At 43.9% G+C, this 12336-nt stretch overlaps 2 protein-coding genes across 2 annotated transcripts in view; one reads left to right on the top strand and one right to left on the bottom strand.

Moving 5' to 3' along the window:
• Positions 1-12336, bottom strand: part of DNAH1 (dynein axonemal heavy chain 1) — a 114556-nt gene that overhangs the window by 14343 nt on the left and 87877 nt on the right. Inside the window, exons 56-60 of the mRNA XM_081185195.1 lie at positions 5216-5407; positions 3396-3563; positions 3052-3243; positions 2456-2587; positions 330-455 (exon numbers count right to left, since the gene is read on the bottom strand). Of these exons, the coding sequence (XP_081041321.1) occupies positions 330-455; positions 2456-2587; positions 3052-3243; positions 3396-3563; positions 5216-5407 (810 nt within the window). The remainder of the gene's footprint in view (positions 1-329; positions 456-2455; positions 2588-3051; positions 3244-3395; positions 3564-5215; positions 5408-12336) is intronic.
• LOC308579702 (HAUS augmin-like complex subunit 3) overlaps positions 10053-12336 on the top strand; it is a 3801-nt gene continuing 1517 nt past the window's right edge. Inside the window, exon 1 of the mRNA XM_081180635.1 lies at positions 10053-11366. Coding sequence (XP_081036761.1) covers positions 10143-11366 — 1224 coding nt within the window. The 5' untranslated portion in view covers positions 10053-10142. The remainder of the gene's footprint in view (positions 11367-12336) is intronic.

Here is a 12336-nt window from a genome sequence, read left to right as displayed (position 1 = left end):
CCCTAAACAAAACTGCACTGGCAATAACATATGTTCTGCAGCAAGGAAAATGAATTTATGTAACCTGTGCAAAATATGTCAATCAAGCAAATTTTCCATAATTTAAACTTCTGCTAGCAGAGAAGAGGACAAGGTGAGGTGTGCAGTCCAACCCATTGTATAGTTATTCTGTGATTCACTTCTTCTTGATTTCTGTCTACAATGGAATTAGGGCCCAGGAAACCAAAGCCATGTCCACATAGCTAGGATTCAGCCCCACAAGTTAAAGTTATTCAAAGCATGGGAACACATTTCAAAACAATTCAGTCAGTGTATCCTGTTAAAATTACCTGCCACGATCGGATTTTCACTGGGTCTCCAAGTGTGCCTATCAGGTTTGGTTCTTTTGTGTGTGGAACATTATACGTCTCAAGCTTACTTATCCATTCATCATAAAGTGAATTGCGGTATTGACCCTGCAAAGGAAAACTAAGCATCACTGATATTAAATCAGTATTACAGTTAGCTAAATTAGGCCAACATGCTGAAAAAGAGCATGAGGCCCACATGCTTAGCTGTTCCAATGGACTGTCTAGCATCTTGTTCACACAGTAGCCAACAACATACCTATGGGAAGCTCACGGGACATGAGCACAACAGCACTCCCCCCACTTGTGCTCCCAGGCAACTGGTATTTAGCAGTTCATCACTGGTTGGTGTAGTGGGGTGATGCCATCCTCCCATCCTCCCAACGCTGGTGTTGCTGCTGTTTACAGTGTGGTGATGTGACAAGGCAATGGTGAGGTTGGGGCTACTCTGGTGCTCCTGCTGGGGAGCCTGTGAAGCCCCAGCCCTGTTGCTATCCTGCCCCTGCACTGTCCTGTTAAGTGGCAGCAATGCTGGTGTCAGGAGGGCGGTTCTGCAGTGCAGCCCACTGCGCAAACCACTTCTGTACACAGCCATCGTGACTAGTAGCCACTGACTGCTTTCTCCTTCATGGATTTATCAACATCTCTTTCAAAACCACTCAAGTTGGTGGCCTTTACTGCATCACATGGTGGTGAAAGAGGACTTCCTTTGGTCTTTCCTAAATTGTCCAACATACAGCTTCACTGGATGACTGGGTTCAAGTATTAAGAGGGAAGGAGAAAGAATTCTCTCTATCCACTTTCATCTACACCCTGGATAATTTTCTATACTTCTATCATGTCCTGCTCCTTACTTGTATGTTTTTTCTAAACTAAACTGTTCCAGCCCCGTCCTAATTTTGGTTTCCCTTTTCTGCACCTTTTCCAGGTCTACAATAGCCTTCTTGAGATGAAGCAATGAGAACTGTACATAACAGTCCATGTGTGGCTGCACATCAATTCTTATAGGAGCATTATGATATTGGAAATTTTATTTTCACTCCCTTCCCTAAATGAGCCCAAATATGGAATTCCTCTTTTTATATAGCTACTGCACACTTGGGTTGGCATTTTCATTAATCTATCTACCTTGACAAAGAATTATTTCCTGGACAGTGACCGCCAATTCAGGTCCCACTAGCACATAGGTGAAGTTAAGTTTTTAAAAACCCAATATGCATCACTTTATACCTGTTAACTATCAATTGCACTGGCTGTTTCTCTTGTGGGACAGATTTAGTAAGTAGGAGAGGATGTATGAATTACAGTTATCCTTCCAGTCTCCCCATGTGTTTGGGATTTAAATGTTTAGAATAATCAGCTTAGTGTTTGCACTTAGAAAGCTAGCTGGTCAGAGTTTCAGATTACCATCCCTTGGCAGAAAAAATAAAAGCTAAGCAAAGGCTGCAAAACCTATTTGAATCCAGTTTTGAAGCAAGCTCGCTTCCCCCTTTATAGTTACCACACTTGGAAAAATAATCAAAACAAAAACTGTAAAGTAAGTTAAAAATAGCGCTTACTTAAAGTCTTGCACTCATCTTCAACAAACACCAGCAAAAACAATGCAGGTAAAAATACTTCTAGGTTACAAAATTCATAGTTAAATTATAAGATTCAATTATGTCTGCACACGGGGAGAACACAGACAGACAACTATCTCCATCAAAAGCATGGTGCAAAAGGACAAAGAGAGAGAGAGCAACATATGTCTCATTTCTTCCTGCCACTGGAAACAGGGGAAATGACATCACACAGAGCTCTCTCTCCACCAGTTACATTCCTATGGTCTAAGACTGCCCATTTAGTAATTAATAGCTCTGTGGCCATTGGCCCCCGGACTTACTAATTAACAAGAATATGCACTGATAGATTTTGACTGCAACTATCCCAGTTTCAACACTTAGATGTTTGACAATTCAGCACTATGCCACTATGGTTTAGCTACAATGTGGGATGCAGCAAGAATTTGACCCAGAAACATATTTTCTCTTGGGGAACTTATTCTGTACCAGAACTAAATCAAGACACTGCTCAGGTATTCTGGAAAATAAAATATTTTTCCTACTCACTGTAAAAGGGCCCATGTATGCTATAAAGCCAGCTGATGCCAACACATCCCCTGCAATATTGTTAATCATATAATCGAGGTTCTGGACTGTTTCCTGCCAGCGTATCCTTTCATCAGCCAGGCCATTAATCAACTGGAGAAAAGAAAGACTGACATTAGTTTCTTTCTCAAAGAAGCTCCACCAAACCCTAGGAGAAAATGTCGCAGGAAAACAGTGACTGGGACTGCCCACCTAAGCCCAACTACTGATATATGGGAAATGAAAAAGCAGGTTTGACTCCCTGCTGTGATTAAGGCCACAAAATTACTATCAAAGAGGATTTGGTAAACTTACTTGGGCGGACATAATTGTCAGAAGAAATTGGTGGTTTTACTAGTATTCCCTCCTCCCCCCCGAGTTTCTGGATTGCAACTTGGAGATTGTGTCTGTCTCTTTAACAGCTCTGCTGATGTGAAACAAAAGAAAGCTGTTTCTTCGCCCCCAGTTCTTTCCTTCAGCCTCTCCTCCTGTCTTCCATCTTGCCCCAACAAGTGGCAGGTGAGGCCTGGTGAAGGGAATGGAGGAGGAGACTCCACAGTTGTGGCCATGGCCCTTACCTTGTCAGCCCGACCCAGTCTCTGCTCACACTGATCACACTTCATCTCGAGTTCCTCTTTTGTGGCCAGAGTACCTTGGTATTTGGCCTGCAGGTTGGCAATGCCATCTTCCACCTCTCGAAGACGCTCCTTGGCCTCATCCAGAATCTTCTGTGTGGCCTGGAGGTCTTCTTCAGCCTCCCTCAAGGCTTGCTGAGGAGAGAGAGAAATTTTTGTGAATGTCAAGTTCTGCCATAATTCCAAGGAAAATAATTGTGGTTAGCAGCAATGGGGGCAGGCAGAGGCTCCATTCCATTTTAGGTGTACATGCAATAACTTTGAAGAAGCCCTGCTGTAGTTCTTACTCGTTTTGGCTCCACAGCTTTTGCCACGAAGTGATACTTATGCATGGCCCTGACCCACTGGCAGATAGATGTGCAGGCTTTGGACACTTTGGCTATGGCTGCTGGCTGAAATTCTTCACTGTCGATATATGGCTGGATCAACTTAATTACTGAATCTGCAATGTTATCCTGAAAGGGTTAAAGAAGAGATTATGAGTGCTGGGAGCATCAAGGTCTGAGACATCAGGGGAGTCAGCTGTGAGGCAGAACAAAACCCCATGGCAAAAATTCATCAGTGTGGCAGGAAAAGCATAAACTCCCAATTGTGCACTCCCTTCTCTGTTTCTAGCTTCAAGCCAAGCTTATGCATTGCTTGTTCATTCCTTCAAGATGGCTTTTATTACTGCAAGGCAATGTGTTTGGTTTGTGGGCAATACAAGCTATCATTACCTCCCCGAAAAGTGGAAGGAAAGGAAACCATTTATTTTCATCTGCTGGTTCAGGCCAAGAATCAAAAGGTGAGTAGGCCAAGGAGTGTCCAGTGACTAATCAAAGTCAAAAGGACAGCTGAGTATTCCTCGCATCACATCCCTTAATTGGGAACATCAACACTGACATTTGCTTCATAGCCAGCTTGTGACTACAGATAGATGCATGGCCCATGTTTTACGCAACCTTAACCTGGGAATAAATCGAGCCATTTCCTCTCAAAATTGGGAAGTAGATGAACTTGACTCGCTTTCCCCATTTCACAGCCAGGGATTGCTTGCACACCTCCCAGATCCCTGACTGTCAAATGACAGCTCCCTTAGCTAAGGGAAGCATCTAGGGCAAGCAGGCTTCACCTTGTAAAACCCTTTAGCCTGAAGGATTCTCTGCAGATATAAGGTGTTTATTCCCACCAGCAGTTTCACTGGGTGTGGCTTCTTTCAACCCCTCTGTTTAACTGAATTGTTGTTTAATTGCTACATTTAATGGAATAAGGTACTATAAAGAGGCTGCACCTCCTAAGAAATGTGGGGTGGTTGGTCTCCAACAGGGGTTATACATGTGAAAATTAATCTTAGGGGCAGGAGAGTACTGGAGCAACAGGGTCCCCTGTGAGTAGTGGCATTTCCACCTTGCCCCTACATAAAATCATTTTTCAGGTGCATATTTTCAAAGCAGCCCTGATGGGCATCAATGGAGACGACTGCTTTGAAAGATTTCACTGTCACCAAATGCTTCCTTACCAGGAAAAGCCCTTGCTGAACTTCTCCTGGCTGTGTTTTTGGGATTTGTGGCATGGGTGGGAGGATATTAAACCAAGAGTTCTTGTCACCCTTGGATTTTAATCTACTCCAGAGAAGAATCTGAGGATTTGCAAGGATGGCTGCTTCTCTGAAACGCACACCGTGAGACCCTGGAGCTCATATCCAGGCTTGAGCCAAAAGAAAATAAAGTGGGGAAATGGTAGGTGCCCCCTCCCTCCCTCCCTGCCTGCCTGCCAAATACATCAGATTAGGTGAGGTGGTGAGGGGAGTAAAAAGGGGCATCCAGAAATCCCTACTCAGAGATGTAGCATATTGGATGTATTATTTCTCTGAAATATATGCCCATTAACTAATTAAATTGAGCTTTACTAGCACAAACCAAAAAGCTATGAGAGAAAAGCATTTGATTGACTAGATGGCAAGCTTACGTCTGCACTAGTACTTAGGCTTGCCCTTTTCTTTTTTACTAGCCCTCGCTCCTGAGCTTTTAATAACATCTCCCTCTGTAGGAACAGGAGAAGCCAAGACAGTCTTATTCTGGTCAGCATGGAAGAGAGAGAATGACTGACTGACTACTATGGTACTTACCTTATCATATTTAAACAAGCTTTCAAGGAATTTCCCTGGGTCCTGAAGAAGGACTTTGCCGGGTTCCCAATAGTCGTCTAACTTGGAACCTAGTTTCTCTCCTGCCACTTTCTTGGGCTTGATGCCCTTCATAATGCAGACAGCTTCAATCACCATCTTCACTCCAAGTGGAGGACGCTGCATCGCTCGCACCTAGTTGGAAACACGGGGGGAAGAAGTGGATCAGTAATTCAGTATAATGCCACATCTGCTGGAGGGCATTCCTAACTATCCTGGACTTCAGTACTGAGGCATGAAATAAATCAAGATTAGAATATGGTCTTTAAAAGAGCACCACCATTCATAAAGCTGAGCACCCTTTCTCTGATCATTGACGTTGTTTATATAATGCTATCCATGCACAGAGCACTTTACAAAGAAAGGAAGGACAGGTCCCTGCCCCCAAGGGGCTTACTGTCTACAAACTGACACAAGGAAGACAACAAAGGAAGGGGTAAAAGGGGCAAGAATATGATATTACTTCAGCGACATGTATTTAAGCTTAGTTATAATGGGGGGCATGAGGACTAGCGGGGTTCTGCTAAAGGCTTCATGGAAAGGTAGGAGGGGTTTGAAGATAGGATGGCATCATGGGGACATTCTGTGAGGCTGCAAAGAGCAAAAGACCTTTGGGCAGCAGAGGGTGGCAGAGAGGGACAAGTGAAGATTACAGGCAGGAATGCATCAGGATATATGAATGAAGAGGGATAAGGGACCATGCGGATAACTGAATAGGTAAGAAGTCTAGGAACTTAAGGAAGTGTATCATATGGCCAGCATTATAAGAGAGTTGAATGCTTTTTGACAACCAAGTGATGGACTGAGGTGAGGGGAACAAAAATGAGGCAACGATGCTGATAAAAGATTGCAGTGATTAAGATGCAAGACGACCAGGGCCTGAATCAGCTTTTGCCAAGATGTCAGAAAGAAAAGGACCAAGGGAAAGAGGGAGAGGGCGTTGTACCTTTTCAACAGGGTAGATGGTGGTGTTATCAATGAATACTGATAGTGTGAGGGGGTTGGGACAAACAATGAGAAGTTTGGTCTTGGATGTAATGAGTTTGAGACAACAATGGAACTACCAAAAAGAAATAACCAGTGAAGACTTGTACATGTGATATCAGATGAAAGAGGGAAATTTCTAGGCTAGCGAGGCAGAACTGGGCATTAGCAGTGTATAGGTGGTACTTAAAGCCACTCTACAATGTGTGCAGAGGAAGAACAGGAACCACAACACAGAAGGAAACACCAAAACAGTGGCACATGTCCTCCTGTCTTGTACTCTCTACAAAGACCTGAGGAACGAGATCATCACTGCACTTGTACTAACCATCCCAGGGCGCTCAACCACTGCCACAATGTCCTTTCTTCTATCAGATCAAAATGAGCAGATAACACAGAAGGAAAGCAGGAGAACAGATTTCTTGTATGAAAATGCTGAAAGAGCAATTAGGCATGTAGGAAAAGAATTCATGGAGGGCAGAATCATGGAAACTTAGGGCAAAAGGGGAGCCAAGCAAGAGAGTGATCAATTTGAAAGGGAGAATAGAGGTCAAGGGGAGTGAGGACTAAATAGAGACCTTTGAATTTGGTAGGGAGGAGGTGGTCAGTGATTTTGGTAGGTACAGTTGAAGAGGTGAGAAAATTTGCAGGAGAGAAAACTGAGATACTGGGAATACACAGCATACCCCCGTAGTCTGCAAATTGCAGGTAGATTAAAAATTGGACAAGAGATATTTTTTTTGAGACTAGTGGAAAGGATAGAATCCAAAGTAACACTGAGGGAACATTCTGTCAGCTTAAGGATTTCTGCTTGTGCAATTAAATTTTTTCTCCTCCCTGCCATGCACCCCTTAAATCTATTCTAGGGGTTTCCCAACCCCATAAAGCAGAATTGGAAGGGGATGGAGTGTGTGCAAGTGTGGGGGGAGAAGGGGACAAGTTCCACTGCACAAGCAGACAGGATAGGCTTGCTGAATACTACCCAGTGGCATGTTTAAATGCAGTAGTTTTGAAGGTGTGGTTCTTATTTCTTGGGAGGAGAGATGATAGCTGCACTGAATATGGCTGCTTCTTCAGGTTTGAACCACCACTTACTTAGGTTTGATTTACACATTATTTACACAGCGAGTGGCACTGTGGGATGTGGGTGGCGCTGTGGTCTAAACCACTGAGCCTAGGGCTTGCTGATCATAAGGTCAGCAGTTCGAATCCCCATGACGGGGTGAGCTCACGTTGCTCGGTCCCTGCTCCTGCTAACCTAGCAGTTTGAAAGCATGTCAAAGTGAAAGTAGATAAAATAGGTACCGCTCCGTCGGGAAGGTAAATGGCGTTTCTGTGTGCTGCTCTGGTTCGCCAGAAGCGGCTTAGTCGTGCTGGCCACATGACCCAGAAGCTGTCTGTGGACAAACGCCAGCTCCCTCGGCCTGTAAAGCGAGATGAACGCTGCAACCCCAGTGTCGTCTGCAACTGGACTTAACTGTCAGGGGTCCCTTTACCTTTACCTTTACCCATGCCTAGTGGCATGAGGAAAAAAGAAGACTGGGTTCATAAACCTTTCATAGCATAGAAAAGAGAATTTCAGGACATGTAGAGCAGTAAATGTCCAAATGCTAGGGTGGCCAGTTGAAAAAGACAAAGCTCCCAAACCTTTAATAGCTATGGAAAAGAAGGATGTTAACAGCTGCAGCATATAATATAAGCAACACCAGCTGAAAGTCCTCCTTCTACTTAACTATTAAAGGGGCCCAGTCTTCTTTTTCAGCAGGTAACCCTTTCAAATGCTCTCTTCTGCATATCCATTAAGGATGCAGGGCCCTGACCTTCTTTGTTGAGCTCACGTATGAGGAACCTTTGGCTGTTCAGATGATGCTGAACTACAGCTCCCATCAGCCCCAGCAAGCATGGCCAATGGTTTCTCACATCTGGTCTAGATCACTTGGTGTTGCCTAATTTATGGCACAATCTTAACCATGCCTACTCAGAAGTAAGCCCTGTTGAATTCCATGGGGCTTACTCCCAGGTAATGGAGCTTAGGACAGTGAGCCTTAGTCACTCAAAGCTTTATGAGTGAACAATATTGTGTTTGGCATTATATGAAAACTGTCCCTGTTGTCGTATCTTTGAAGGTGGTTTCATGTTTGCAAGTTGTCACTCAATGTTAGAACCACACTGAATGAGAAAAGAACATTTGAGCTTGAACTTTCCCCGGTTTAGATTATTGTCATACGACCTCTGTGTCAATGTATGTATGTATGTGTACTTGGAAGCTCCACTAAATTTCCTTTCGGGTAAGTGTGCATTCAATTATGGATAAAACCACCTGATGCAAATAATGGCTGAAGTGTCCCAATGTTTGCCATCAGATGGCTAGATGCATGCAAGGAGAAGAATCTCAAGGATGTCTTTTTGGAATGCAATGGGATGAGCTCCCCTATTATGTATCAGTAGGGCTACAGCGCTGGGAAAGTACTGAGCATACTAGAGCTGATTGGCTTTCATTGCACTGCCACCTGTGAGCAGAAATTGTACAGACAGGATGGCAGTGATGATCAATACAAAAGGCAGCTGCCGGATATAGGAGTACAATACTGGATAGAAACTAATTGTACCAATTTGTCAATTGGCTTCCGATATAGCTTTAACACAGCAGTTTGCAATCAGGACAATTAGCAGCCGCTAATACTTGATCTTTGTGTTGTGAAAAGTTCCCCCTGCTGGTTTCTGCAGAAAAAGGTATAAGAGAACTCCAGGCTACAGTTTGCTCCCAGGGTTCCAGAGGTAAGTTACAAAGAGTGGCTAAAAAAAGACTACATGCATTGTTGTTTTGCTACTGCACCAGTGAGGTTTTGATCATAGAATTGCTGAGTTGGAAAGGACCCCGAGGGTCATTTAGTCCAACATCCTGCAATGATGTTGATGCAAATAAAAATGCAAAGTGAATCACTTGGCTCACAGGATTGCTCCAGGGTGGTTGTGGTCTGTGTGTGAAGAAGCTGAGGGATAGTATCCAAAGAGCAGAACAAGTATTTATGTACGGCCCTGAAACTTTTCCCTGACCATGAGCAATCCTGCTTGATCCTCCTTTATATTATAAGATTTAACCAATTCTTATCTGCATGCTTTAAAGATAAAAGCTATTTTAACACCCAAATGCATGGAGAAAGTTAACACTAAAATTCTCAAGGTGTGGAATTCAGATAACCGATACTAGGGGTGTGCATCAGCTCTGTGTACTTCCCAAATTAATGAGGCAAATAGGGGTGATTTGGGTAAGGTTTCCACATGCTTGAATCAGACTGACTGGAGACTCCTTAAAGTCCCAAGTTCCTCTGTAGAATTGAGTGCCCCCCATGCTGCTTTTCAAAATGAGTGCTGCATTCTTTCCCAGGGGAAAGATTCTGTATCCCCCAACGATCTCTCTGTGAGTTGGGAGGAGAAGCCTGTCTACTTGCATGGGTTCTTTGCTGGGTAACAGGCCCTTTGTACACCCCCCACCCCGGAATGTATCTGCATACAATTTGGCAGACTTAATCAACCCTAGCAGGGCTCCTATATCTGCAAATTTCATCAAATTCTGTGAAATGAGAAAAAATTATAGCCATGTTTAGGTTTTCCATTACTGAATGTAGGAAAAGCAGAGCTTTGTTTTTAGTAGAATGAATTTGATTCCCCCCAAAATGAGTCAAGCTGGAAAGATGGAGTGACTCCAAAAAAGACTGGGCTGCTTCCCAAAGCTGAAGATACAAGTCAAAATCTTATGGTTGGTGCACACCTCTATTAAATGTCTTACTTGTGCAATGATAGCATAGGTGGGCACAAGGGAGACCTCCCTGCATTTTAATAAGCAAGTTGCATCTGCTCCCTCCAGGGTTCGAAGAACCAGAACATGCTCTCACGGAGACGCTCCAGAGTTTTCCTCCTGGATACAGTTGACAGAGGAAGTGAGTTTGTGGAGACCCTGAAATTTGTTTATCCCAAGGCAGATGGTCTTCAGGAGAAAGACTTTGACTGGCTCTTTGATTGTCCTGAGACAGAACAGTTTCTTGAGTCTTTCTGCAACATAGTGGGGGAGGAGAATGTATCCAGTTCTACAGAACTGGAGGCCTATGAGAAACTGGTCATTTCCGGGAAGCCTGTTCTGGAAGGTGAAGCACTGGAACAGGTGTTGAAGACCTGCCGCCAAGCCTCTCAGCTCAGGTGTGCTATGCAGGAGAATGACACCTTGCCTCTCGAGACACTTGAACAAGAGGTGCAGATGCTGAAGAGCCAATGCGCCTGTCGGGTAAAGCGCCGCACCAAGCTCCAAATTTGTCTAGCCAGCTTGAAGCGGGAGCTCTGTCATTCAGCTGAGAAGAAAGAAAAAGCAAGCCGGGAGCTGAAGAAGGCATACCTGCGGCTAGAGCCAGAGAACTTTCAGAGCAATGATGCTCTCAGCCAAGCCTGTAAGAAAGTAAAGGAGCTGATGCAATGGCACAGGAAGCCTGCAAGCAAGCGGCAGGAAGCCTCAATGGCAGCAGCGGACCTGGAACGTTGCCTCGAATTGGAAGAAAAAGTCACAAAGGCTTTATTGGGATTCTCACCAAAGGTCTTGCCAGATGTTGTCAGCGATGTGGAAGCTGATCAAACAGTTCTGGTGAAAAGGGGGCAGGGAGACTCTTGGGAAAAACTGAATACAGGGTCTATGGAAAGACGAGCTCAGAAAGTGCTGCTAGATAGTAAGAGTACAATCTGCAATGATGATTCTGAAGGTCACAAAACGACACATGGCACGCTGAAAAGCCAAGTTCTCTCCAAGGGGCAGCTGTCCAATAAGAATGAGCCAGAGTTTACTTGTAAAGCTCTGCCGCAAGATACGGACCGAATGGAAAGTGAGAACTTCAGAACCGTTCAGGATGGTTGTCAAGGAGGGTTGAAGATGCGGGGAGAAGCTGCTGAAATGGAGCATGCCAAAGATGACAAGCTGAGCAGCTATCAGGAAGAACCAGAACGCATGGCATTGGCTTACATGTGCAGTCAGGAAAAGGCACTTGTGACCTCTGCAAACATTAAAGGAATTTCATATACCTTGAAATGGGCAGGGAAGGCCCTCAAGGCTGCTAAGGAGAACAAGGTAGGTCACTAGCTTCCTGGCTTAGACAAACAGGGTTTAGTAAATGACAGTAAGCACCTGTAATACAATAGTCTCTGCAACACAGAAATGCATTGAGAGAGAGAGATACGAATAATAAAAGAGTGAGACTCTAATTCACCTGTTGCACTTGGTGAATGGGTTTGAACCACTAGACTTTTTTCACCTGTAGTGAATGCACTCTTTTTGTCACACAAGCCCCTGCTTGGCTCTGCATTAATCAGAGCTGGTGTTTGATTCTGTCCACCTCTGACTGTATCCATCCACCAAGAGCCAACCCCTGTACATTAAAATTTTGTGGAAGTAGAGGGCATTCCTGAAGGCTGAAACTGGTAGGTTTGGGATAAGGGACATGCTTCTGGAGAAGAGGAAATAAATGAGTGGTGGTGGTGGTGGTGGTGAAAGCAGTTTCTCTAGAGCAACAAAGAAATCCCTTGCTGGGGATGAATGAAAATAAAAGAAACATTAGGAAGTGGGGCAGGGCAGGAGAGGAAAGTAAAAGCAACATGCAGTTTTTCACTTAAAGTCTGTGCTGTATATCCAACATGTTCTCAACCATGAAGTCAAAAACTAATAGATTGGGGTGACAGCAAAAATCCCCTTGAAATGTTCATATTTAAGTGACATCTTATTTATATGTAAGCTTAATAATAATAATAATAATTTTTATTTATACCCCGCCCTCCCCAGCCAAGGCCAGGTTCAGGGCGGCTAAAAAGCAATAATAAAAACAAGTTGAATGAATACAACTTAAAAACAAGATTAAAATATTATGTATTAACTATGCTGCAAACACAGACAAAAAGAATACTTCTGCCCCATGTTTTGAGTAAATTTTTACCTCCCACTTTATGGACTCTTGACTGCTAAGCTTTATAAAGAAAGCTGATATAATCACTAGGCTTAGAAAATCAGAACTTAACAGGTCCTCTGGACCAATCTAGTCCTAAGC

Source organism: Podarcis bocagei (assembly GCF_964188305.1).
Source record: "Podarcis bocagei genome assembly, chromosome: 2".
Lineage (NCBI taxonomy): Eukaryota > Metazoa > Chordata > Lepidosauria > Squamata > Lacertidae > Podarcis > Podarcis bocagei.
Note: the sequence above shows the minus strand (reverse complement) of the source record. Positions and strands in the feature narration are given on the sequence as shown.